This window comes from Equus caballus, chromosome 13, assembly GCF_041296265.1.
Source record: "Equus caballus isolate H_3958 breed thoroughbred chromosome 13, TB-T2T, whole genome shotgun sequence".
In the NCBI taxonomy this organism is placed as follows: domain Eukaryota; kingdom Metazoa; phylum Chordata; class Mammalia; order Perissodactyla; family Equidae; genus Equus; species Equus caballus.
Window position 1 is genome coordinate 26,469,796 of NC_091696.1, and position 23,749 is coordinate 26,493,544.

The following is a 23,749-nucleotide window of genomic DNA, read 5'->3' on the forward strand; positions in this document are numbered from 1 at the left end:
TTTTAAAACTATCATAATGCTTTAAAGATTTCTTTCTACTTGTGCTTTCATTTACTTCCCATGGACAAAATGTTCTATGAGTGTAACACACAACATTTGGATTGTTTACTACTGATTTGGCATAAATGGCTACTCCTACTTATTAAAAAATACATTCATATGTATGTATTTGCCTCCTTGGGCAGGGATACACATATATATGGAGATAGCGAGAGCGTGAGAGCGCGATTAAATTGCCTGCATTAGTCGAAGGGTGATGCCATATTCCTGCCGTCTGTGACAGACAATTGAAACAGACTCATGGCCTAAATGTGCGCTTTTCTGATTCTTTCCAGTCCTTCTTCATTACTCTTCTCTAAAACAGTCTGTGCTTACTACCTCTATTTTCTTACCACTTCAGTTACTTATTAACTTTTGTGTGTGTGTGTGTGTGAGGAACATTAGCCCTGAGCTAACATCTGTGCCAGTCTTCCTCTACTTTGTCTGTGGAATGCCTCCAGAGCATGGCTGATGAGTGGAGTAGGTCCGGGATCCGAACCTGTGAACCCTGGGCCACCAAAGCGGAGCATGCAGAACTTTAACCACTTGGCCGTGGGGCTGGCCCCACTTATTAACTTTTAATATGCGATTTAGCTCCTTCCTCATTCTCCTGCACTCCTCCTGGTGTCCAAGAAAGGCCTCCTGAATCACCAGTCCACCTATCTTTGCTCAGTCCTCGTCCTCCAGAACGTGGAAAGCAGGTGCCATCTTTGAGTCCCCTCCTTCTGGAAATCTCACTCTTCCTTAGTTCTGAGTGGCACTTCCTTTATTCCCCCTTTTCGCATCACTCTTTCTGTGGCTCCGTCCCTGCCCCAGGAAGCATGGACACTGACTGGGTGTTGTCCTTGGCTCTGTTTTCTCCCCACTCCATGGTTTTTCTCTTGGCAGTCATAGTCCTCATCTCTTTTTAGAGGACACCCTCACCTGTCTACGATTCTGAGCCCTCTCTCTGTGTTCCAGGCCCAAATTTCTGACCACAGCTGAGTTTTTCTCATGGTATTTTAGATTCATCTTGTCCAAAGTAATTTCTTTCTGTTCCCCTGAAAGCTCTTTCATGCTTGCATGTTCCTGATTGTCACCAGTTTCCCAAGCTGTAAATCTCCGCATCTCCGCCTTTGTCTTGCTCCCTCGCGTCTTCAGTATTTTTTCTCACCTTAGCTGCTCTTACCTTACCGTTTGAACTGCCTTCTGCTGCATGAACTTCTCCCCCAGGCGCTGGTCTTGATGCCTCCCAGGACACCTGTCATTTTCTGCCTTCTAGTTACACGTGTATTTATCTTCTCTCCTTCTTAAATTGTAAGCTCCCTAAGGGCAAATCACATGGTTTTGTTGTGGACTTTTTCTGGCACAAAGTCCCTACTCAGCTAAGTGTCCGTACTGAATGAATGGCTTTTAGTACACTGCACAAAAATTAATTATGCCACAGGCCACAAACTGTTGGAGTTAAGGAAGGGTTTTGATGAGATTAAAAGGCTTACATGGCCAAATGTATGTGTAAATCTTGCCTTGCTTATCAGCTCTCCTTCAAAATGGTGCCTGCGGGAGAAAGAAATATAACTAACAATAATCAAAGCAATAATAATAGATATATCTATTGAGTACTTACTATGTGCTAGGTACTATTCTAACTAATTTAATCCTCACAACAACTCTGAGGTAGTTACATTGTACTTTCCATTCTATAAGTGAAGAAACAATGACAGAAAAAGTCCAATACTACTTTATTGTTAGTGAGGTGAAGGCCTCATACCCCAAATCAAGCCTCTTTGCAGTCTGTGCTAGAGCAGGGAAGTGCCTTCGGCTCCCCATGAGAGCACGCCCTCTCCTTTTCCCTTAACCCAGTTTTACTATTGATTGACCGACAAGTCTTCCAGAGGCCCCCAACTGAGCCGAGTCATCACGAGTCCTGGAGGCAGAAAGAAGAACCAAGTGTGTGCAGAGTCTTTAAAGACACATGGTTTTTCAGCACACAAGGACCCTGCCCACTAATAAACACGGCCCAGAGTCTTGATGCCAACTGCTCAGATTAGCACCCATGAGGAAAGCACTAGAAGGAAAGCTGGGAAAGCCTTTCCCCCATACAAACACTAAATAAGTAGATAAATGAATGGATATCTTATGGTATGTGCGTCTCAATACAGTTCAAGTGTAACAGGAGATAAAGTAAACGTGGTGAAATGTTACCCATCGAGGAACATAACTAAGGGTTTGGGAATGTTATTCATAGCATCATTTCATCTTTTCTGTAAGTTTGAGATGTTTCAAAATAAAAAGTTGGGAAACATTTTAAAAGAGGGCTAAAAAAGAAAAGTAATTCTAAGGATGAGAGTCAGCAATAAATACACAGGGAAGTGATCTGAAGCCAGAAGTCTTCTGGTCTGTCAAATGGGAAGTGCAAGAGAGAAGGAAAGAGGCAGAATTTGAGCCATATGGTGCTTCTTAGGGAGATGCTCAGCCTGCCCAAGAGGCTAATTTAAAACTAAATCTTATCCCTGGATCCCATAGCCCTTAATTTGACCCAAACTTTCCATTACCAAATTCTGAGAAATTTAAATCCTGATATTGTGTGCTTGAATCTGGAATCTGTCTCATCAGTTAAAGATCTATCCTATTGAGGCCACATGTGTCTGTGCAATAAGTTCTTTTCATGCCAAACTTTCATGTTAAAAAAAAAATTCTGAGAGGAAATACATGTGGTCTTATTCCCCTTTCAAGCCCAGTTCAGGCTATTTATTGTTTTTTTTGATTGTTGAGAAGTCAGAAATGACTAAATTGGTTCCCAATGTGGTCTGCACATTGCCTTGGCTAGGAATGGTCTGATTAAGACAAAGCCCAGCTTGGAATTTAGCAGTGTTCTGATTTGTGTGCAGGGGGCATTTAGGGGAGGATATGTGTATTTTTTTTCCTTTCTTTCTGAAGTCCTTCCCCTGTGGATTTCAGATTAAAGAGTGTGTGATGACACATTTACCCTTTTGGTTTTGCTTTTAAAGCACAAAGCTGACAAATGTGTTTAATGGGCCCGTGGTACCAAGTGAGAGAGACACAGAGCTCGAGAGGCTCACTTGTGCCTTAAGTGTTTTGATGAGGAAGTGAAATTGTACTTACTAGTTGGAAGGGTGAAGCGCAAACCATAGCATACGTCTGACATCTCATTGATTTATCAGGAAATTCCAAGAGAGTGGGGAACCCCAGAAAAGGTAAGTCAAACGGTATGCCCTACTTAGAAATTAATAGTATAAACTCCAAAAAAAATGGAAAGAGGTAAATGTGATTTTCTAGCACAGAGACTTGTCTCTGTTTATAATCTAGATAGGAGATCATATAGAACCACAAGATCTTACATATGGAAGAGAGTGTGAGAGATATTATTCATCCCAGCCTGTATGCATTTCAATGGTGAAGAAAAGGTTCAGTGACCTACCCAAAGCCACAACTAGTTGGAAATGGACCTGTTCTGAAACCCAGGTCTCCTACTTTGCTAACCTGCTACAGGACTCTCAGTGCCTGACCTTCCCTGTAATGGTCTGCAATAGCCCTGCAACGAGTTTTTAAAACTCACCAGGGCCTGCTGCCAGTGAGGATCAGGTCAGTGCTCTAATCCTCATATAGGTCAGTTATTTGCAGTCGTTTTCCTGGCCTTACGTTGTACCTTTAAATCCAGCCAGTCATTTCACAAATGCACGTTGTCAGCTGTAAGTGAACACTGGTAACAGAGACAATCCATCACCACTCGTGCAAATGGAAAAACAACTCAGAGCACACAGCCTACTTGAATGTTGTTTGCAGCTTGATCTTTGTATAAGAAGGACAGCGTCATAAATTAAAATGAAAGCTACCAGCCAACAACTGTAGTTTCACCAACCTCCCCTTCTCCAAGAAAACTCATTGCTAGGAAAATAAATTGCATTCTTTACCGGCGGCACAATGGAAAGTCTTGTTACTTATAGGCGAGTGGCTATTTGAAAGCCTGGCTACAATTTTCCTGTTTTACTAACACTTGTAATTAAATCCGTCAACTCCCTCTAAGATTCTATGTAAATACCAGATGCTCACTAAGTATTTTTTCTCCTGGAGAATGTGAAAAGTTGTACACTACCAGTAGAGGAACTTCAAAGGAGGCGCAAACCTGGCTGAAAGTGAGCCCCTGAAGGTCCACTCTCACCTCCCTGTGAATTTCTCAGCCCACCACCCTTGAACTGCACCGGCCCCTTCCCCATTTCCTGCCCTAGCGGTGGATATTAACATCCATGCCCTGGTTCAGGAGCAAATGGCTCTGAGTGGGGCGTGGTGGATGGGGAGAATCCAGTGGGCCTGGTGGGAGGTATGTGAGGAAGGGAGGAGAAGGCCATGCCCCTTGCTGCCTGTGCACCTGCAGCCTGCTTTTCCTGTGCTATTGATGCAGCCCCCACCAGCTGTCACTTGAATTCATGCAGTTGATCATAGGGGGATCAGAGCAGGAAGTTTGGGGTGGCTCTGGGCAAATGCACCCTTTCTACTGGGGTGAGAAAATCCTCTTCCAGCACATATACTCCTTAGGGGGACCAGATACATCTTATCTTTTTTTCCCTATTCCCTATACAAAGAAGTGTAACTTTTTGTCCCAGAGGTGATAGTATTTCAGGAATAGGCAAAGCAACCACCCTTGGGTTTTCCAGAATTAAATGTAGTTGCTTAGAGTTGTCATTACCTAAGGAGAAAGCTGAGAGAGTGTTAAGTGAATCACGAAAGAGAATCAACATACCTGCTGATGTTTCAATTTTAGTGGGTGGAGTGTGGGTTTCTTGGCATTTGTAATGCAAAAGCTGGAAAAGGGTGCTTTACCTCCCCCCACCAACTCAGTCCTAGCAGATTCACTTTGTTTTTTTATGAATTTATTAAAAAATATTTAACACTCTTAAAAGTATTCATATCATATGGTCAACTCCCAACCCTCCTACTTATATACTGTTCCTGGCTTTGGCTTTTTTCCCATTAGTTTTGCTGGGCGGTTTGCCACACGGGATTCATTTCATAACCAGAGGTTTTTGGTAGACCTTTAAGACCCTCTTGAATGTCTGAGTATGTGAAAGGGAGTGAGGATTGAAAGCATGGAGCCTGTGGCCCACCCCACCTCAACTACTTTCAGTTTCTATTTGAAACCAAAATCACAGAAGAGCTGTCAGATGGCAGCTGTGCATTTGGTGGAAATGAGAATTCCAGATTTTATGCTAATTCGGTTTCAGGTTCCTTTGAACCTGCAGTTTCATGAGGCTGTGCTTAAAACTGCAATCTGTTTTAGATAAAAGAAGGGATTACTAAAGACTGTTCAGTTTTGCAAACATTCGCAGCCTCCAAAAGGAAAGGGGGGGGATCAGATTTATTCTTTCATTAACATTGTCATGTTAAGTTTTCTTCAACTTTATCAAAGAGAAAACTTTTCCTTATTTTGGCAAAGATTTTTCTTATTTCAGGATTTTTTTTTCTTGTCGCTGTTATTTATCTTTATCTCAGTAGTGTTCTTTCTCTAACTTTGAGATCCTTGTCATTCCCTTGCAGAGGCAAGAAACGAAAAGGTGATGCTCATGGATTTGTCTCATCCTGGCATGTGTTCACTTTCTTCCTTTTTCTGAATGCTGAAGCTGACCTAGATGGTTCTTTCAGTTACCTATTGCTTTGTAACAAACTACCAATTTAATAGCTTAAAACACAACAGTTATTTATTTGTTCACAATTTTGCAATTTGGACAGGGCTCTGCAGAGACAATTTCTCTCTATTCCACACGGCATCAGCTTAAGGCAGTCTCAACCAGGGCTGGAGGAGCCACACCCAAGATGCTTATTCACATAGCCAGCAGGTTGTTACAGGCTGTCGGCTGGAAACTCAGCTGGGTCTTTAGTCCCAAGGCCTTAATTCTCCTCATGTGGGCCTGCGTGGGCTTCCTCACAACATGGTGGTTGGGTTCTGGTTCCAAGAGGAAGGAAGCAGAAGCTGCCAGGCCTTCTCAACACTTAAGCTCTGAAGTTCCAGAACGTTACTTCCTCCATGTTCCATTGGTCAAAACAGTTAGAGGTCCAGCCCAGATTCCAGGGTAAAGGACATAAGCTCCCCATTCTCATGGGAGAATGGCATGTACATACGGAATTATTGGAGGCCATATTTAGAGAGTAGCTATCACAATGGTTGATGTGGTATTTTAATTAGTAATCAATTTTCAAGAGAATTTACTTCTGTTCTGTTGTTAGCCTTATGACGATGGGTTTCTGTATTCTGTGAAATCCTAAAATGGTGGCAATTTGTGAGAAGGACTTTACAGTTTTGTTTATTTTTGAGATATCTTCATTCTCATCTGTTTTAGTTGGCAGAGATATGTCATTCCTTCATTATCTCATTCATCTGACCACTGTTTATTGACCATCTATCACATATAAGGAATGAGAATACTGTAGTAGATGTTAAGGGGAGGAGTGAGGGTGGGAGTGGAGGTGGGGTATGTATGGGCACAGTCCTGGTCCTTAAGTGATTGAATCTTTGCTCTCCAAAGCAGCATCTTGTTCCCACTAAAGAAATGTAGGCCCCTAAAGGAACAACACAGTCGAGAAGTGAGCCAAGAAACAGGTAACAGATGTCAGACATTGTCTTGGATATATTTCTCTAAGGAAACCTTCAAGATTAGCTGTAGTTTGGAGCAGAAGAAAAAATTGCTTGTGTAATTAATTTGCAACAAACGTCTGTAAATGGAGATCATACAGGACCAGAGAGGAGTTAGCAGGTCTTCATAGGTGTGCAGGCTTGCCCTCACCCTATGTGACAGCCATATATGATGATAACAACTGGCGTTTGTATAGCAGTTGACCCTTTGCAAAGTATGCTCATTTGATTCATAAATCCATGGAGATGGAGGCCACTGTAACGGCCATGTCAGTGTGGAAGGGACAGGGAGAAAAAACTAAGGCTAGAACAAGGGTGAAAAATCAGAAACGTTGGTCAGTAAGAATGTTTTCAGGAAAGCTAAACCAAGGGAATTCTTTGACATTGCAGCTACCCACCTGGTAACCCAACAACTGTATGATTCACCAGAACAGTAGAAGCAAATGTTTTGTTGTTGCCCAACAAGAATTTCTGCAAGTAAATATTTGGACCATCAGGATACTCCATAATGAAGCTAAACTAAAAGCACAAACGCTTTGTTAGGTCCAAGTATATTAGTCTAGATGGAGGAATAGAGTTTCCAGTACCCTAAAGATTATTCATACTTTCAGGTAATATGTTTCTGGGAAAAGATAGCAAACACTTTGAGAAGGTTGTAGGGAAAGATGTGCTGACATGCAGCTGGCCACCATTTCTCACGTTATTTTTGCAAGTTACCTTAATGTGGGATGTCAGTAATCTTTCAAAGGACAAAACTCGTGAAGGTAAACTACTCACACAGCCTAGTAGTAGTCCTACAGCTTAAAGACAGCTTCATCATGACCCTTTGGATCTTGACACCTCTCTGGATTGTAGATATCAGAATTTATTTTGACTTAGATCTAGAAGTGACATATTTCAGCATTGAGAGTCTGTGAAATTCCAGGTTTGGCTAAGGAAGTGAGAAATCGAGACTCATCCAGCAGTGCAGATGGCAGAACATGGTATTGTGCAGAAGGTGCTGGACATACTTGTTAGAACCCTGCTGTCATCCTGACTCCTCCACTTCCAGAGGGCGTTCTGACTCTCTCTCTATCAGTTGTCTTATCGGAAATATAGAGAATAATAGCAGTTATTCTCTTTACCTCACAGGGTTGATGTAAGAGCAGATGACATAATAATTGAAAATGTTTTTGAAAAATATAAATTACTTTAAGCCTGTTCGGCAGCACCCTTATGAGGCATCATGTATATGATTGATGGCCTATGCTCTTTTCCTGGTCTAGGCTTCACTAGTTTTTAGTTGGGTTCTCCCTCCCTTCCATTTCAAGGCACTGAAATGAAGATTAGAATCGTTTTGAGCCTGACCCAGACCTAGAATAGCAACAACTTTTCCCTGGGACTAACGGGAGCTGGAAACGAAGGTCCTCAAAGGAGATACACAAAAACAGTTCTCCCTCGGTGCAAAACTTACCTGAAATTATAATAATGCACCTGGTCTTACTTGTTTAATGGTGAACATGGTTTAAGAGGCTAAATAAGGTAATATCTTAATATTCACATGACTCATTCAGGTGTCCACCTGCCGAAGATCTAGGGTGGCTTCAAGGGCCCTTTTCGTTCCCCTGAACTGTTGGAAATTTTGGGAAGCTCACTCAGCCCAAAGGGCCTAAAGTGCCTCTTCCATAGAGACTTGGGAAACATGATCACTTCACCAGCAGCCCCCCGTTTTCCACAGCAGCCTTTTCTAACATGGCCACTTAGTGCACCTGTTGGAACACAGACAGTTGCACCCCTACCGCTGACTACAGAGACTGCCTGTATGTTGAGCCCCCTCTCCCCAGAGCATGCCTGTGCCTGGGAGCCCGTGGCTACAGTTTTTTTTTTTAAAGATTGGCACCTGAGCTAACATCTGTTGCCAATCTTTTTTTTTTTCTTCTTCTTCTTCTTCTTCTCCCCAAAGCCCCCCAGTGCATAGTTGTATATTCTAGTTGTAGGTCCTTCTAGTTGTGGCATGTGGGATGCCACCTCAGCGTGGCCTGATGAGCGGTGCCGTGTCCGCGCCCAGGATCCGAGCCAGCGAAACCCTGGGCCGCTGAAGCTGAGCTCGCAGGCTCAACCACTCGGCCACAGGGCTGGCCCCCTACGGATCTTAATTTAGACATGGATGCAGTGTTTCCTGAGTGAGCCCCAGCCTGTCTTCCCTGACGCAGTCCCTCCTTTCTTCAGATTTACAGCCCATGCAGTCAGCAGAGAGGATGAGCAAGGCTGCCTTTGTCAGGCCACCATAAAGGACCTTTTTTACTTTCCCCTTAAAGGAGTGGGTGCTTGACCACCTTCATTTATGAAACCAAGAGGGGCCACTATCAGTCAGTCTTCCTGAAACTGAGACTGTCTACTCCTGGGTGACTTGTAGCTAATGCTGAAGACAAGGCACTGCTGCAAGAGCTCTACGCCTATTGATTCCTTTAACCCTCACAACAGGGACTGTCATAGCAGTAGGTGCTGTTATTGCCCTAATTTACAGAGGAGGCAACTGAGGCCCAGAGATGTGAAGGAATCTCTCCACCATCACAAAGCTAATGAGCAGGCGTGGAGGATGAGCCAGGATTTGAACTCAGCAGTTCTTTCATCAGTGTCTATGCTTTTAACCACTGGATCAACTACCTCTCAGTTGTCCCCATACAGCTAGATGGCTGGCACCAGTTTAAAGGCACTCCTCACCAGTCATCCTCGTATATACAAGTTGCATCATATTGCATTACTTTATTTAATGTTTGCAACAACACTCTGTGGAAGTTAAATTCTATTACTAGCTCCATTTTACAGATGAGGAAAATAAGGTTTAGGAAAAGTTAAGTAACTACTCAAGATCAACCAGCTGTCTTGATAGAGACTGGATTCAAGCGTATGTCCTTCTAACTTCCAGCCCACACTCCTAACCACCACCAGGCTAGGGACCATGAATTACAAAACCCAGTAAGCCTGCTTAAGAAAAAGATTCTAGGATAATTTAGGCAAAGACAGCTAAAGGAATTGCCTCAACAAAAGCATCTTTTCTTCACTGTAACACTTTAATTTCCTGAATTTAGCATCTGCATTGACTTATTTACACATTTTGTTCTATCCATTCTTTCAGCTCGTGCAGACATTTTGTACACATTTTTCATTTCAGTTACCTCCAGTCCCCCCTCCCACCTCCATTTCTGTGTGGAAATAGAGGAGCCAGATATTGGAGTTTGGAGCAGGCAACTAAGGCAGTGTGAATGAGTATCTGTCCTCAGGGAGCATGGACTCAATACCAAATGTTGGTCTCTAGACCCCAAATTACAAACCCGCATCAGTGTGATGGAGGAGAGAACCAAGCTGTAGGGGAAACCAGGAAGGCACAGCCTCACAGTCCTTATCTTACACACTCTAAAATGTAGGATGCCGTTGGGCGACATGAGCAAAGAATGAGTATACTTTTATTGTTCATTAACTTTCTTTGGGATTGTCAGATTCTGAGTATTAATATTTTAATGTAGATTTGGTGGTTAAGTAAGAGAGAGTTTATGCTTTTTTATACTTTTTCCCTTTGTAATTTATAGTACACTGTGAAGTTTGAAAGTAAAATTCTTTTTCTTGAGCTCTACACTTGGAAAATATTTATTCCCCCCCGTGTCTCAGTAGTATGCATCATAAACTAACCCAGTTCGGTTTATTTACTTCCCTCTTGGTGCCGCCCCATGATCAATTGTAGCAACACAGGCGTATAATGGTGGAGGCTTTTGCTTTACAACAGTAAGAGCATGAGCTATTGCAGGCTCCTTTCAGAGTGATAAGTAACAAAGCCTCCAGTTACAAATCGCCTATTCAGAAGTGGTGGGGGCACAGAGTAGAGGGGTCTGGGGCCACCTGAAGTTGACTAGCCATGCATCACTAGAGGAGGAAATCATGATCCATAGTTTTAAGTGAATTGGCCTACACAGGGGAAATACCTGGGGCCCAGAGTTTTAATCTCCTGGGCTGGACAGCATGGAAGGCAGAATGTCAGGAATTAGCTAAGTTGGGAAGCAGGACAACCTTGGCAACAGGGGAATTTCCTGCTTCCTCGTGGTGAGCAATCTCTTGACTCCAGTTCTCCACGCTAGGACTCTTGGTCGCTTGCCGTGGGACAGGGTGGCAGGCGCCTCAGTCCAACTGCAGGTCCCTCTGGGCTTCTCAGCAGCTGTCTTCTGCCCTGAGTCTCCCTCCAGTTTATCAGTTACCCAGAAACACCCCCCAGCCTTACTAGCAGGCTGGGAAAATCTCAGTCATGTATTCCTTCTCTCTCATCGTGCATCTATTGAGGTAGGCCTCCTAGTACTGTGCTGGGTCCACACGACATGTAAACAGGTTCCAAGATGTGAATTATGTCTGCAAGAAACCAGGTCTATTCAGAAAGAAGGCATATCACAGGGAGTAGGCTAGCATTATATCCTCACAAATAGATAATAAAGTACCAGACTCTGTCTCCAGGCACCTGTCTGTTCCTTACACCGTTTCTATGGCTGTGGCGTCAATAAAGACGTGCAAGGCATAGTCCTTGGTATGGTCAAATTTAAGATAAAATTGAGATGGTGGGTATCCTACACACAGAAATGGAACAAAAAACAAAACATGCTTCTGCAACAGTAAGAAACTATTTTTTTTTTTAGTGAAAATTTGGGTGAGTTTATTCTCAGCTTAAATCTTAGGATTATAACCCGGGAGAGTCTTTCCACAAAGGAACAGAGCACTCCAGTAAGAAACTATTTTTATACTCATACACAAAAGTGTAGGCCTGTTTAAACTGGAAATTACAATTTAACATGTCAAAATGACATAATTGGGATGCATGCTATTTTGTTTTAAGAAATTGAAGCCCTCATTATTAGGTTGATTACTTCTTAAAGCCTGGTGAACTCTTATAACATGTTGCTTGATTCAAGATTGGACTTTATAATCCATCAAGAAGATCCACATTGCTCATCCCTCCAGCCTTATTATGTGACCCAAGCTATCCAATATCCAGGTTCTGACCTTGTCTGGAGGGATCATTTGCAGTAGTACCTGTGTGAAGGTGGGGCTCTCTAGGACATACGGTGCAAACCACTTTCATGACTTTTTAGGATTGGTGTCATTTTTGATGTTCATGTGGTTATTTTTATTGTCACTGTGGTGGTCTACATTGAGAGAATCCAGTAGAAAGCATGGCCATGGGCATTGCAGCCGTACTAGAAGATATATATATATTTTTTTTTGGTCTCCACAGTAATCAAAATAAGTCTCATCTTGTATCATAATAGCCAACACATATATCCCACTTATTCAGCACCAAGTGTGCTGTTACTGACAACAACCCTAGGAGTGTAGGTACTGTTGTCACCTCATTTTACAGATGAGGAAACTAAGTCACAGAGAGTGAAGAGATTATCCAACAGTCTCCTGGCTCAGAAATGACAGGGTCATGATGTCAACAGATGCTGACTCTTAACCTCTACCCAGAGAACAGATCAAAACTTGTATTTTCAAAGCTTGAAGAGCTTTAGAGTTTGAAAAGACCAAGCCTCCTGGAGACACAGAAATAAGCCAGGTGTGGTGACATCTTTCCTAGGGCTGATTGGAGACAGAACTCATATGTTGTCACTCCCTTTTATTGGTCTTTTCAACAAGGAAATTTTTGTAAAGATTTCCTCTTCCTTTATCCACCCCAAGAATCACCCAGCACATGTTCTGTTAGGGAATGCCCGAAGTTCATAATATTTATGAGAGAGAACTCCATGTAATTAATAAGCTTTTTCTATATGAGATGCTCAACAGAAGACCAGAATTTGTAAGAAATATTTTACCAGAAAATGTTTAGTCTCAGTCTGGTGATTTGTGATAGGAATTGAATCAAATCTCACATTTTAAGCTTTAAAACTTTGCCATTTTAGATTAATTTAGAGAAACTTACATTAGTTTTTAAACCTAGTTTATCTTTATCTTTAGATATGTTTTGAAATTTGAGGAAGATGACTCCATATTTTAATTTAGCTTGGTTTTTTTTTTTAAGTTTTAGCTAAGGTCTTTGGTAATATATTAAAATTTGCTTTTGTTTCTGAAATAATGGATCTAACACTGGAAAGACCATTGAGTCCATATTCTTGCTGTCTGCTTCTTGTTAGCATCCCCACTTTGTAAGACTTGCTCTCCTTAGATCTCATTCAGAGGTTGAAGGTGATGTTAAGAAGCCCTTAGTGCTTAGTCTGTAAAACCTGAATGTTAACAGACATCATGGCTGACCAGGATCCAATCACCTAATGTGTGGATTATCCTTTTTTTTTTCTTTCTGTCTTCATTCTTTGTTCTTCTGATACTGTCTCGTACTTCTTCCTGTCCAATTTTGACATTGATTCCCTTCCTTCCAAAAAGGAGGAATAGAGCAACTTGGAAACTAATCAGAATGGACTCATTCACACGTCTGATGAGAGGCTGAGAAACAAGCAAAGTAGTGGGGGTGGACTGTGACGGGGCGAGGGGCGCAAGCAGGGCACAGGGGACTGGGTATGGATGCAGTAGTGCAGAGGCCATGTTCTGTGGGTTCCCTGGAAGCTTAGCTATTGGCATTTCTAGGTTCCTCCTGACTACAGATAATCAAGATACAGCGACACATGCAGATCTGTCGCTGGCTTTCATCTGAGGTCTAATCCCTGATAATCACAGAGATGACAATGTAATGCAAAGCATGATAAGTGTCAGAAATGCTGCCTGATAAAAGCACTTTAGAGAGCTAAGTGGTTGTTTTAGTTGGTCAGCTAAGTTGCCCATGCTTTTGTGCGTCCCCGTTTACCCTGTAGGGGACCTGGCAGGAACTCGGGCAATTTTTTCCCTATAGTATTGATTTTACTAGAGCAACAAGACAAGAAAACTGTCCCATTTTGATTGCTCAAAAAAAAACAACGACATTTTACATCTTTTCTTGAAAATTTAATGTTTGCCTTTGAGCTATCTCGGTATTGCAGAAACAGCTTCAGAATGAATGCCCCCTAGCTTAAGGGCCTTAGCTGGGTTGTGTGACATCTTGTAAGCAACTGGAAAATGCAACTCCAAACTTCCACCTTCCAAGGCACTTTTTCCTCTGATTTCTCTGGGGTAGAGGTAGAGAAAAATCTCTCTTTATTACCTATCTTAAAAAAATTTTTTCTTGTAAAGAAACATCATGTAGTGCTACCATTTGGGAAGGGCCATACAAGGCGAGAGCGAGCGAGCCTCTTATTTCCAAATTTAATTGTATTTGGAGGTTAAAGAAAAAAATTATGCCATATAGCAAGTACCCCGTTTTTTCCTTTGAGAGGTTTTCAAGAGTGCCATGAAATCAAACAGTGATGGATGTTCAACTTCAAAAAGGTGAGGAATGGACATTATTGCTTTAAGCCAGTCTCCATGTCATTTGTATGTGGTGTACGTCTCTCCCAAGCCCCGCTCCATTCCTCCCTTCCCAGCTGCCCTCCGGCTAACAGTGGCACTGGAGGGGGAATCAGTGTAAGCTTCCCTCTCATTCACCCTGGTGTGCCTGCTATACCCTAGAACTCTCCCTGTTGTAATCCAGGCTTTGCCTGCCCTCTTTCCCTTGTGCCAGAAAAATCGAGGCAACTTTTCTCGTCCGTCAAGGACCCCCCTAAGCTGCAGGTGTGGAGTTAAAACTGATGTGGAGGGTCTTCTCACACCCTAGTATGGCCTAGTACCTTTTCAGGGCCTGTGTGTTTGGCATTGTGAGTTAGGAGGCCAGAATTCTATAGTGGGGGCCCACCGGGTTGGACAGAAGGGAGCTGAGTATGCTCTAGCAGGGGTGGGTTGCTCAAGGGAATCCACCAAGGGCCAAGTTTGTGGTTACTCAGCCCTCCCCCTCCTTCCAGGCCCGACCCTGGGCACTAGAGAACACAGTGGTGATAAATGTTACCATGATAGGAATTGCTGTCCATTTAATGAGGCTATGGCATTGCTTTAATCCATTCCCTACATCTGGTGGATGCCAGGGGAACCGACTGACTCCACTTTGGTGGTTGTGAGGTGTACAAATGTAGGAGGATTTAAAGAATTAGGGGAGGAGGGATCTGTCAATGGCCAGTTCATGCAGTTGTCCTTAACACCTAACACACTGCATTCAGTCTTTGATCATGGTGGGGATAAGGTTAGAGTAAGACCTTTTTGTTCTAAAACTAGACTCCCCCCGACTCCGTTTTCAACAACATATTTTGTATTGAGCCCCTACTGTGTGCCGGCGTTTTCCATACATCATTTTCTCATTGAGCCCGCACAACTGCCCAGAGAACCTGCTCTTCGCTGATGTGACAGGCCTAGTCGCATTTCAACCCCAGGCTGCGGGCCTAGTGGCCTTTCCCTGCCGCGGCGCAATATTGGAAGCGGCAACTGAGAGGAGGGCGCGGAGCATTGCAGTTCCCGCCGTGCCCGCTCGCCGAGAAGGCAGCCCTGGGGACCTAGGGCCCGAGCCGCGGGGTGAGCGACAGCTGTCGATGTCGCGCCCGGGGACTGCGCCCCCGCGGGGCCGACCCGGCGCTGGGGCCGAGAGGAGGGGCAGCGAGGGGCGGGGCGCGCGGGGCGGGACGGAGGAGGGGCGGTGGCACCCGCGGCTCGGGCACGGCGCGCCGAGGAAGTCCCGCTCCGAGAGCTGCGAGCGTCTGAAGGAGGCGCGCTCGGCACAGTCGGGGAGCGAAGTCCGGAGCGCGGGGCCCCTGTGCCGCCGCCGCCCCCTCCTGCCACCCTTCCAGCCAGGGAGCCCGCGGCGCCAGCGGCGGCCGCCGATGGAGTTCACTTGAGCTGTGAGCCTGCGGGAGAGGCAGGCGCCCGCCAGCGGAGCGCGGGCCGGAGCCAAGCCAGCCCCGGGCGCTCCCCGCCGCTCGCCCGCCCGCGAGCTCCGGCCAGGAGGCGCCGTCGGCCCCGCTCAGCCCGCCCGGCGCCCCGGCCGCTGTAGCGCCTCCCGCGCCGCGCGCCGGCGTGATCGGCTAAAAATAAAGACTCCCGGAGAGTCTGCCTGCAGCGCCGCGGCGGCGGCGGCGGCGGCGGGCCCAGGACCGGTCGGCCCGCGGCGCCGCTGGAGAGGCAAGACCGGCAGTCAGGGAGCCCGAGGCGGCCGCCGGGGAGAAGCCGCCGCTGCTGCCGCCGCCGCCGCCGCGGTGCGCCCTCCTCCTCCTCCTCCTCCCTCTCCCTCCTCCCTCCCTCCGCACATGGTCTCCTTTGTCCTGTCGCCGCCGCCGCCGCCTCGCTCTTAGCTCCGCGCGCCGCAACCGCGGCTCGGGCCGCTCCTCTCCGCCTCGCCCGCCCGCCGGCCCGCCCGGGACGCTCCTCGAGTCCCCGCCGTGCCCGGCCGCCCCCGCGCGCCGCAGGAGCGGCGGGGAGGCAGCGGGCGAGCGCGGACCGGGCGCTCTCGGCGGGCGCGCTGCCGCCCGCCGCCCGCCTGGCCTCGGCGGCGCTGGATGTGTGCGCGGCGCTGGCTCTCCGCCGCCCCGAAGCCGCCGCTCTCCTCGCGTCAGGATTGAGTTCGCGTGCATCCACTTTCGGACTTTCGCAAGGAAAGGAGGAGAGACTTGCGGACGGAGCCCGGTTGGAGTTGGGCGTTTTCTCTTCGTGTGTTTGGCTGGTTTCCCCCCTGGTCTCTGACGATCCCCCATCGTGAGCCCTGCTAAGGACCCAAACCATGAACTTGGGGCTGACAGGACCGCTTAACCCTTTGCTACCAGGTAATGCAGCCCTAGGGGCGCGGCTCCCTCGCTCGCCACCCGCGGTCGGAAGGGAGGCGGCCGGTCGGGGGTCTTTTGTTGCGGCGGCCGGGCCCGCGGGCAGGGGTGGCAGGGGCGGGCTCCTCGCGTCTGGCGCGCCCGAGCCCCCCTTCGTCACCCCTCCTCCCCTCCTCCCTCCGCGGCCCGGCCGCCCGCCTTTGTACTTTACTCCCGCGGCCGGCCGGGCTCGGCCGGGAGCGGCGGCGCGGGCGGCCGGAGCTGCGCGGTCGTGCCCGGAAGGGCCCGGGGGCCGGAGCCGTCCCGGCACCTCCCCGCCCCTAGGGGCTCCGTCCGACTTGGGGTCGGGGTCTGCGCCCGGTGTCCGGGTAGCGCTCCGCCGCGCCGAGGTCGAGATCCTGGCCCGCACCCGGTGCCAAGGGAAGCCAAAAGGTGATCTGGGCTCGGGATCGGCGGCAGTTGGTGAAGGAACTCGCGCTTAAGTTTCGAGGAGGTTTCTCTTTTCCTGTTGAAAGCCCCTCTTCCTGTGGGTGCGGGTGCGGAGGGCCGTCCCCGGGATCTGCGGCCGAAGGGAATTAAGGTGGACCTCGAACAGGAGCGGCCGCGTCCCACCCCCGTCTGCACGGAAGGCTTTTTCTTCGTTTTCCTCATTGTCCATGTTCCGTCGTCGGTTCTCTTGGACTAATTTAACTTTTCTTTAAAGACCAACTACGGCGTCAAGTAATTTTTTAGTTTTAAAAAACATCTGCTCCCACCCTCCCACCCCCCAGTAAAAAGCAGCCACAAGAGCGCTTTGTTTTTAGATGTAGCCGCTTCACGCCCTCACCCTCCAAAACCGAGCGAGGGGGATGAAACGAAATGGCGAGCAAAATCTGAAGATCCTTAGCGCGTAAAGGTACCCCCGTGTGAAAACAGCAGAGAAGGAAAAGCTCCGCTCGCTTGCTAGCTCGGCTCCCCACGTTTCCATGAGCCCTTCTTGAGTAAAAAAAAAAAGAGAGAGAGGAATCGGCCAGGAAAATGATCCAGGTAATATTGGAATTGAGGCCTTTTTCTAAAAACAAAAAGAAAACGTCCCCAAAATTAAGAACCAAGGATCCAAAATTTGCACAATTGCTTTTAAAAGTATAAGTAGGATTTGGGAAGTTTATGGAGTCGAAGCAAAGAATTTTCTTGTACTTTCCACTTAAGACTGGCTAAGAAGCTCTTTTCGGACTTGACAGGACAGTGATCCGCCACAGTTCTAACCACCTGAGTGGAAGAAAGAAGGAATCTAGAATCACTTATGATTAGCCAGAGTCCTCTTGCAATCATTTTCTTTTGGGTGTTTTTCTACGGAGGCCTTTTGGAGACGTCCCCTTCCCCAGTTGCAAGAGGCATTGCAGGCTTTGTGACGTGTCTCAGAAAGTTAAAGGGCTTTTAATTAAATAATTAAAGCTTTTATTAGAAGGCGTACTCCTAAGTCTCTCTGAATATCCCGTCAGACTTATTTCCTTAATAACTTACTGGTTGGCATCATCATAATCACAGCCTCTAAGTTTACTTCAGACATGAGGATCCTTTAAGCACCTACTTGAGAATATGGTGTGTAGCCCAGTGGAACTGACAAAGGTGGCAGCCCCAAGGAGGCTGTGAAAGACAGCCGGGAGGGCCTGTTCACCTACAGCTTCTGTCCTATTCCATTTCCCTCTCATACACAGACGTGTACACCCCCCTCCCCCCAAGTGCAAATAAAAAGTCAGCAACCATTTTCTCATCTCACCCATGCTTTTTGCATTGGGGATGCAGTAATTTGTTTTTATACTTCTTTGGGCCAATTAGACTCATTTTAATAGGTATCCCAAGATCTGCGGGAGTTATTTTAGTTTGGTAAAATGATGTAATTAACAGGCTTTTTTTTCCTTTTAAAAATATCAGCTGGAGTTTATTTTTTAAGCCATGAATTTAACATGGCCATTCCAATTTGAAGAAACACCTTTTCATTGAAGAATGGTGAAATACTCTTTAAGTTTTTAGCTAGGAAACTCATATTCCTAGAAATCTCACTTCCCATTAACGATATAACAACTCTATTCCTGTAATTTTTGCTTTTGTAACAATATTCTCGATCTCTTTAATACGTATCTTGTTTCCCCCTCCATGCAACTCTTTTTGGTTATTTGTATAAAAAGCTACTATAATATAAAATTTTATTTAATTATTTTTAAGATGTCAGGAAAGCCCTCAATGTAGTTTTTATTCAGGTAAAATAAAAGGAAAAATCTAGGATTTATTTTAAACTGTTTATGTATAAATGTATGCAGTTCAACACTTGTTTTACACGTATATTCATTTTTTCTTGATTTATTAATCTTCTGAACCACCTCTAGAGTAGGAAAATCAGAGTTAAAATAAAGGGAAAAATAGTCATAATAAAAATATTTAATGTCTTTCTATATCACTTGCATTGAGAAGTAGAACATGTTCCCCAGATATATACAGGAATATCTCAGTACACAGGAATATCTCGTCTTCATCAACAGGACACAGAATGGCTACATTGAATATCTTCTTTGTCCCCAAAAGCCAGCCCCAGAGGCAAAATATGCTGTACTTCAGATTCCCCCTCCCTCTATTTGTTATATCTCTTTCTTCTGTATTTATTCAACATTCTATGCTTTGCTTTGTCAAAACACGCCATCTCTATGTATAGAGTGTGAAAGATAAGTGATTTCTTACAAGGGTTTCCTAACAAAAACAGTGTAAGTATAACATAGGCATTATAACTTTAAATGCAAATACATCTTCAAATTATGTAGGAGGGTGCTTAATTTTTAGTTTAATTTTTAAATTTTTCAAGTTCTAGAAATATTCAGTGCTTCTGAAACATTACAGCATTTTCCTCCAAACCAACTTCATGTTTATTTTCCAGTACATTAGTGTATAATTTAAATTGGCTTTACTCTTGCTGTTTAAACAAGCTTATTTCACTTTCTTCAAGCTGCTGTAATAATTAGCAGACATGATCTCTGGAAAATGGAAAGGAAATAATGCTGATGGCATGGTGTATAGTGTTGGGGTTTGGGACAGGTGGGCTTGCTTCCTTTGAACACCAAGGTCATCCTGGTTACTATAAGGAACAGAGATCTTAGAGGTCATCAGATGAATCTTTAAAAATTGATTTCTGGGGTTGACACTTTTTAGTGAGGAAAAGCTTAGCGCTAAACAATAGGCATTTCTGATTTGTGAAAGAAAATTGAAAAATAGGCATGTCTGCAAATATCATGAAAAAAGTACCACTTCCAAAATAATGTTCTGTCAACGAAATTGCAAAATCATTATCTGAATGAGCTGAATTGCTTTGTGTATCATTTCATGCAAGTATGTTTTGTACCGATAGTATGTCTAATAAGGAGGACACATTTTTAAAATCAGGTTTTTTTCCCCCAGCAAATAGCTGCACTGCAGGTCTGTCTCACGCAGTCAACTAGCACCACCTGATGGAGGATTGGAGAAAATTCCTGCTTTCCGTGTCAGGCTGTTCTAAAATGTAGTGAAATGATTGAAATCAATAGTAATGATAATGGTGACGACAATGTGAATGACAATAATAGCACTTTTTTCCCCTTCTTGTTTTTCAGGCGTCAGATGCCAGCTCTGAAAAACTCTTCAATACTGTTGTAAACAAAGGTAAGACTCCTTAATTCTGAGCAATGGCTTATTGTTATGTTTGTTTCATTGTCATTGCCTAGAAAGACAGAATTAAAAACCATGGTCTTTTCTCTTTTCATTCTGGAGCTAGTGATCATGTTTTGTGTTTTTGCTGAAGACAAAATCTGTATGCTTTTGTGATGCATTAAAAAACAGTTTATTTTAAAAGAATACATTGAGTCCTTATTTAAATTGATTTCACTAAGAAATCACTACCATCTATATGACTTTAATTTAATAGAGAATAGTAGTTCTCAAAATGCCTTAACTTTATTGTTACTTATCGACTACCCAGCAGTGGGAGAACTATAAATAGCTGATTTGTACTGCAGACTCTAATAATCAGTGGATGTTTAGTATTCACAGTATTATGGTCATAAACCAAGGCTTACTCTGCTGTGGGCTTTCTGTAAAGTTAATAAATGAGCAAGAGGGCAAAATTTAAATATGTGCTGTCCCATTAATTTCTTCTAAACCGCAATACAGAGTAAGAGAGGCTGATGATATAGCAGTACATTAATGGAAAACTTATCTTAAATCATTGCCAATAGGTTTCTGGGCGGTTTTCGTTGGTAGCAGTATTGTTGGAAATAATGAAATTTAAAGAAGTCTCTAAACACGGGTTTTGTAAAGGTGTGTAATTTGATAGGTGTAAATTATGTAAACTATGTGATCTTTTCCTCTCCATTGTAGAACCTGGTTTAGGTGCTTGGCTGATAATTGCTAAAGGAAGAAAGTGTGCGTTCTGTGGTAATCTCATTCTGTGTTCCATGGAAAATACTGGTAGTTCTTGAACAGAGTTGGGCCTTCATAAAGTGAAATTCGAAACCACTAGAGCGTTCTGTAGTTGCCTTGGCTAGCATTTTTGCTAGCTGGTTAGTAAGACATGTTTCCAAGTGCAGTTATTTTGAGCTCCCAGATTATTTTAGAATTGGAACCAACTGCAATTTTAAATAGTACATTATGTTTAGAGTTCCCTTGAGGTGTATATGCTTATGTGATTGCTGTTAGTCCCAGAATTAGTGTCATGTTGAATTTTATCTCTTTAATTGCCTAATGGAGTATTCCAGTTTTATATTTCATCATATTTTTTGATGGACTGAAAGTTGGTATAAATTTGTTATCCATAATGCTAAAGGCCCAATAAAAGAAGACGTGCAGTTCCTAGCATACAGTAAAAGTGCATCATTGTTTATTGCTTATTTTGATAAGGAAAGGGGAGTGCTAGGCTCCTCTGGTAGAAAAGAGGGTTGGAGGAGACTGAGGTAGGACAGGTCATCAAAAGGAGGTGTCCTGTGTTTCAGTGACAACCCACCCACCCCTCCCTTGGACCTCCAGCCACATGTGACTGTGTCTCCCTTTTGCTACTTTGCTATAAAAAACTGTGGAATGTGTTTCCCCTCCCTGGGACCTGCTGCCCTCACCAGGCTGAAAGGCCCCCCTCAGGGCAGATGAACAGTGACTGATGACAAGTAGCACCCCTCTGCCCCCTCCCTCCTGCTTCTGCCCCACTTCTTTCTTTTTTCCAATCAAACGTTCCCCACATTGTTATTTTTGTTTACTTACAGAGTGTGATTTGTGGCATCTATTTGGTTGTGAATAGTCATCCTCCTGACAGGGTGCCTTTCTTCTGAGCTGCTTTTCTGGGGGTGATTTAGTTGCCTTGAAAGGATTAAGGTTTCTTTGTATACACTAAAATCAACATAGGCTTTTTCTAAGCTTTGCTTGGGAAACCATACACAAATAAGCATTTTTGTTGATGGCAGATTATTCCTTTGCCCCTTATTTCCATCAAAATGGCCTTTCTTTTCTCCTCCAGAGTTTCCCCTTAATGCCTTATGCTAATTCCTGTTGGTAACATGAATGACAAGAGGCGGAATCAATGCAAATCCAGGTGCCGCAAAGTAGACTGACTGGTATCCTGCACCCGCCCTCCTCCCTCGAGAAAGAGATTAAGGGGGCAGGGGAGGGGGAAAGCAGGGGGACAGTTTTGTTAAGGGGATTAGTATTCAATCTGCTAAATACCAGGAAAACAACTTCAAAAAGAGATTCATTGTACGGTGATAACGTCAATAATCGCTTTAAGACAGGTGCAGAGTGTCTCCATATGCGCCTGTGGGTTGTGGTCTGCTTTTACTCCAGGTAGTGGCAGTGTTTACTGGACACATGGTTCACAAGGCCTTCAAGGAACTGTCAGCTTTATGAACATCAAGTTCAAGTTGTCCTGCAAAGCGGCCTGCCTGCCTGCCTGCAAGTCAGGTCTCCCGTCTGTCCGGTATTCTTAGCGAAGAGTAGTAAAAAGCATTGTAAGGAAGGGCAAATTTCTACCAGGTAGCAAACACTGCTGGGAAAATCTTCAAAGCCTCAGCTTGTTGAACAGTCTAACAAGAGTGCAGGGAAGCTGACATGTGTATTCCTCCACCTCCAGATGTTTAAAGCTCCATATCACCTCTCCCTCTCGGGAGTCCCGCAGTGTTCTGGCCTTAGAGAAGCGTGGCTTTAAGCTGCTGGTGAGATTATGCTGCTGAGCCTGGTGGCGGGCAGATTTGGTCCATAAAATTTCACTGTGGGAGGGCAGTGCTAATCTCACAAGCTGATTGTGGTGGCGGTTTGGGGGACTCAGCTTTGATGTTGGGCTGTGCAATCTGGAGATGAAGCTCCAGCCTGAAGCAGCAGGACCCGTGGCTCAAGTCCCGTCAGTCTATTTGTGAGCTTGAATCAGACGTTTAGCCTCTTTAGGTCAGAATTTTCAATCATACCCCAACCTCCTAGTCCTAGGCGACATCTCTGGTGGGGCTAAAACAATTATTTGAGAAGGGGAAAGGGGCTAAAACAGAGCAGGTACAATGAATACACTTTGTATCGCTTTTGCCCATTGATTTGATTTTGACTTTCTGTGTGTTGCACAGATCATCCAATTTAATTGAGAGCTGGTAAGATTTATGTGTTTAGGTGTTCCAAATCATTCTTTTCTTCTGATGCCTTTTATTTGCCATTTTAAAACAAATTAATCAAACAGTGCATGCTCGTATGTGCACATGACATGCCCAGTGAGAACTGAGCGTGTCAAAAGAGGTAGGGAGATGAGTCTCCAAATTGCAGCCTTTGAGTTGTAGACATAAAAAAAAATAGTTTAACTTTAATCAAGGTCATGGTCGCCTTATTTAATCTTTATGTGCTTAAATGTTTACAGGATGTTCATGTGAATTTTATGAATCCTTCTGTCTTTGTGACTCAACCATCTGCCAAAGAAAAAATTAATTTTCCCATTGAGACAGAGAGAGACTAACTGTCCGTATTTAGTTAGTTGAACTGCCACAGGAGCAACAGGATTTGTACCCCAAATACTGGAGTATTTCTCTTTAAAAGGAACTCTCTGGCCAATTCACTTTGGCCAGCCAGTATTTATTACCCTTTCTTACCCTTTCTAGGTCCCACTTCTTGGTGGTTTTGCCACTTTGATATATAGACAGAAATGAGTCTGCTACACATGGCCATCCTGCCACGACAGTTAATCTCTATTAAACTCTGAAATTGCTCCAGGGCAGAGCTCCCTGAGGAGGAAAGAAAAGAGGGGAAGCTCTTTCTGGGAGGAAGGAGAACCATTCTGGAGCCCTCTGTTTACGTGATACCAGCCCTGGGGTGGGCCCATGGTCTAGTTTAGGGGAAGAGAAAA

The 23,749-nt window shown here is 44.6% G+C and overlaps 1 protein-coding gene across 8 annotated transcripts in view; it reads left to right on the forward strand.

The window, feature by feature from the left end:
- AUTS2 (activator of transcription and developmental regulator AUTS2) overlaps positions 1 to 23,749 on the forward strand; it is a 1,156,658-nt gene that overhangs the window by 1,055,746 nt on the left and 77,163 nt on the right. For all 8 annotated transcript variants that reach the window (XM_023616830.2, XM_023616828.2, XM_023616831.2 and 5 more), the window contains one exon: positions 20,004 to 20,052. In XM_023616830.2, coding sequence (XP_023472598.1) covers positions 20,004 to 20,052 — 49 coding nt within the window. The remainder of the gene's footprint in view (positions 1 to 20,003; positions 20,053 to 23,749) is intronic.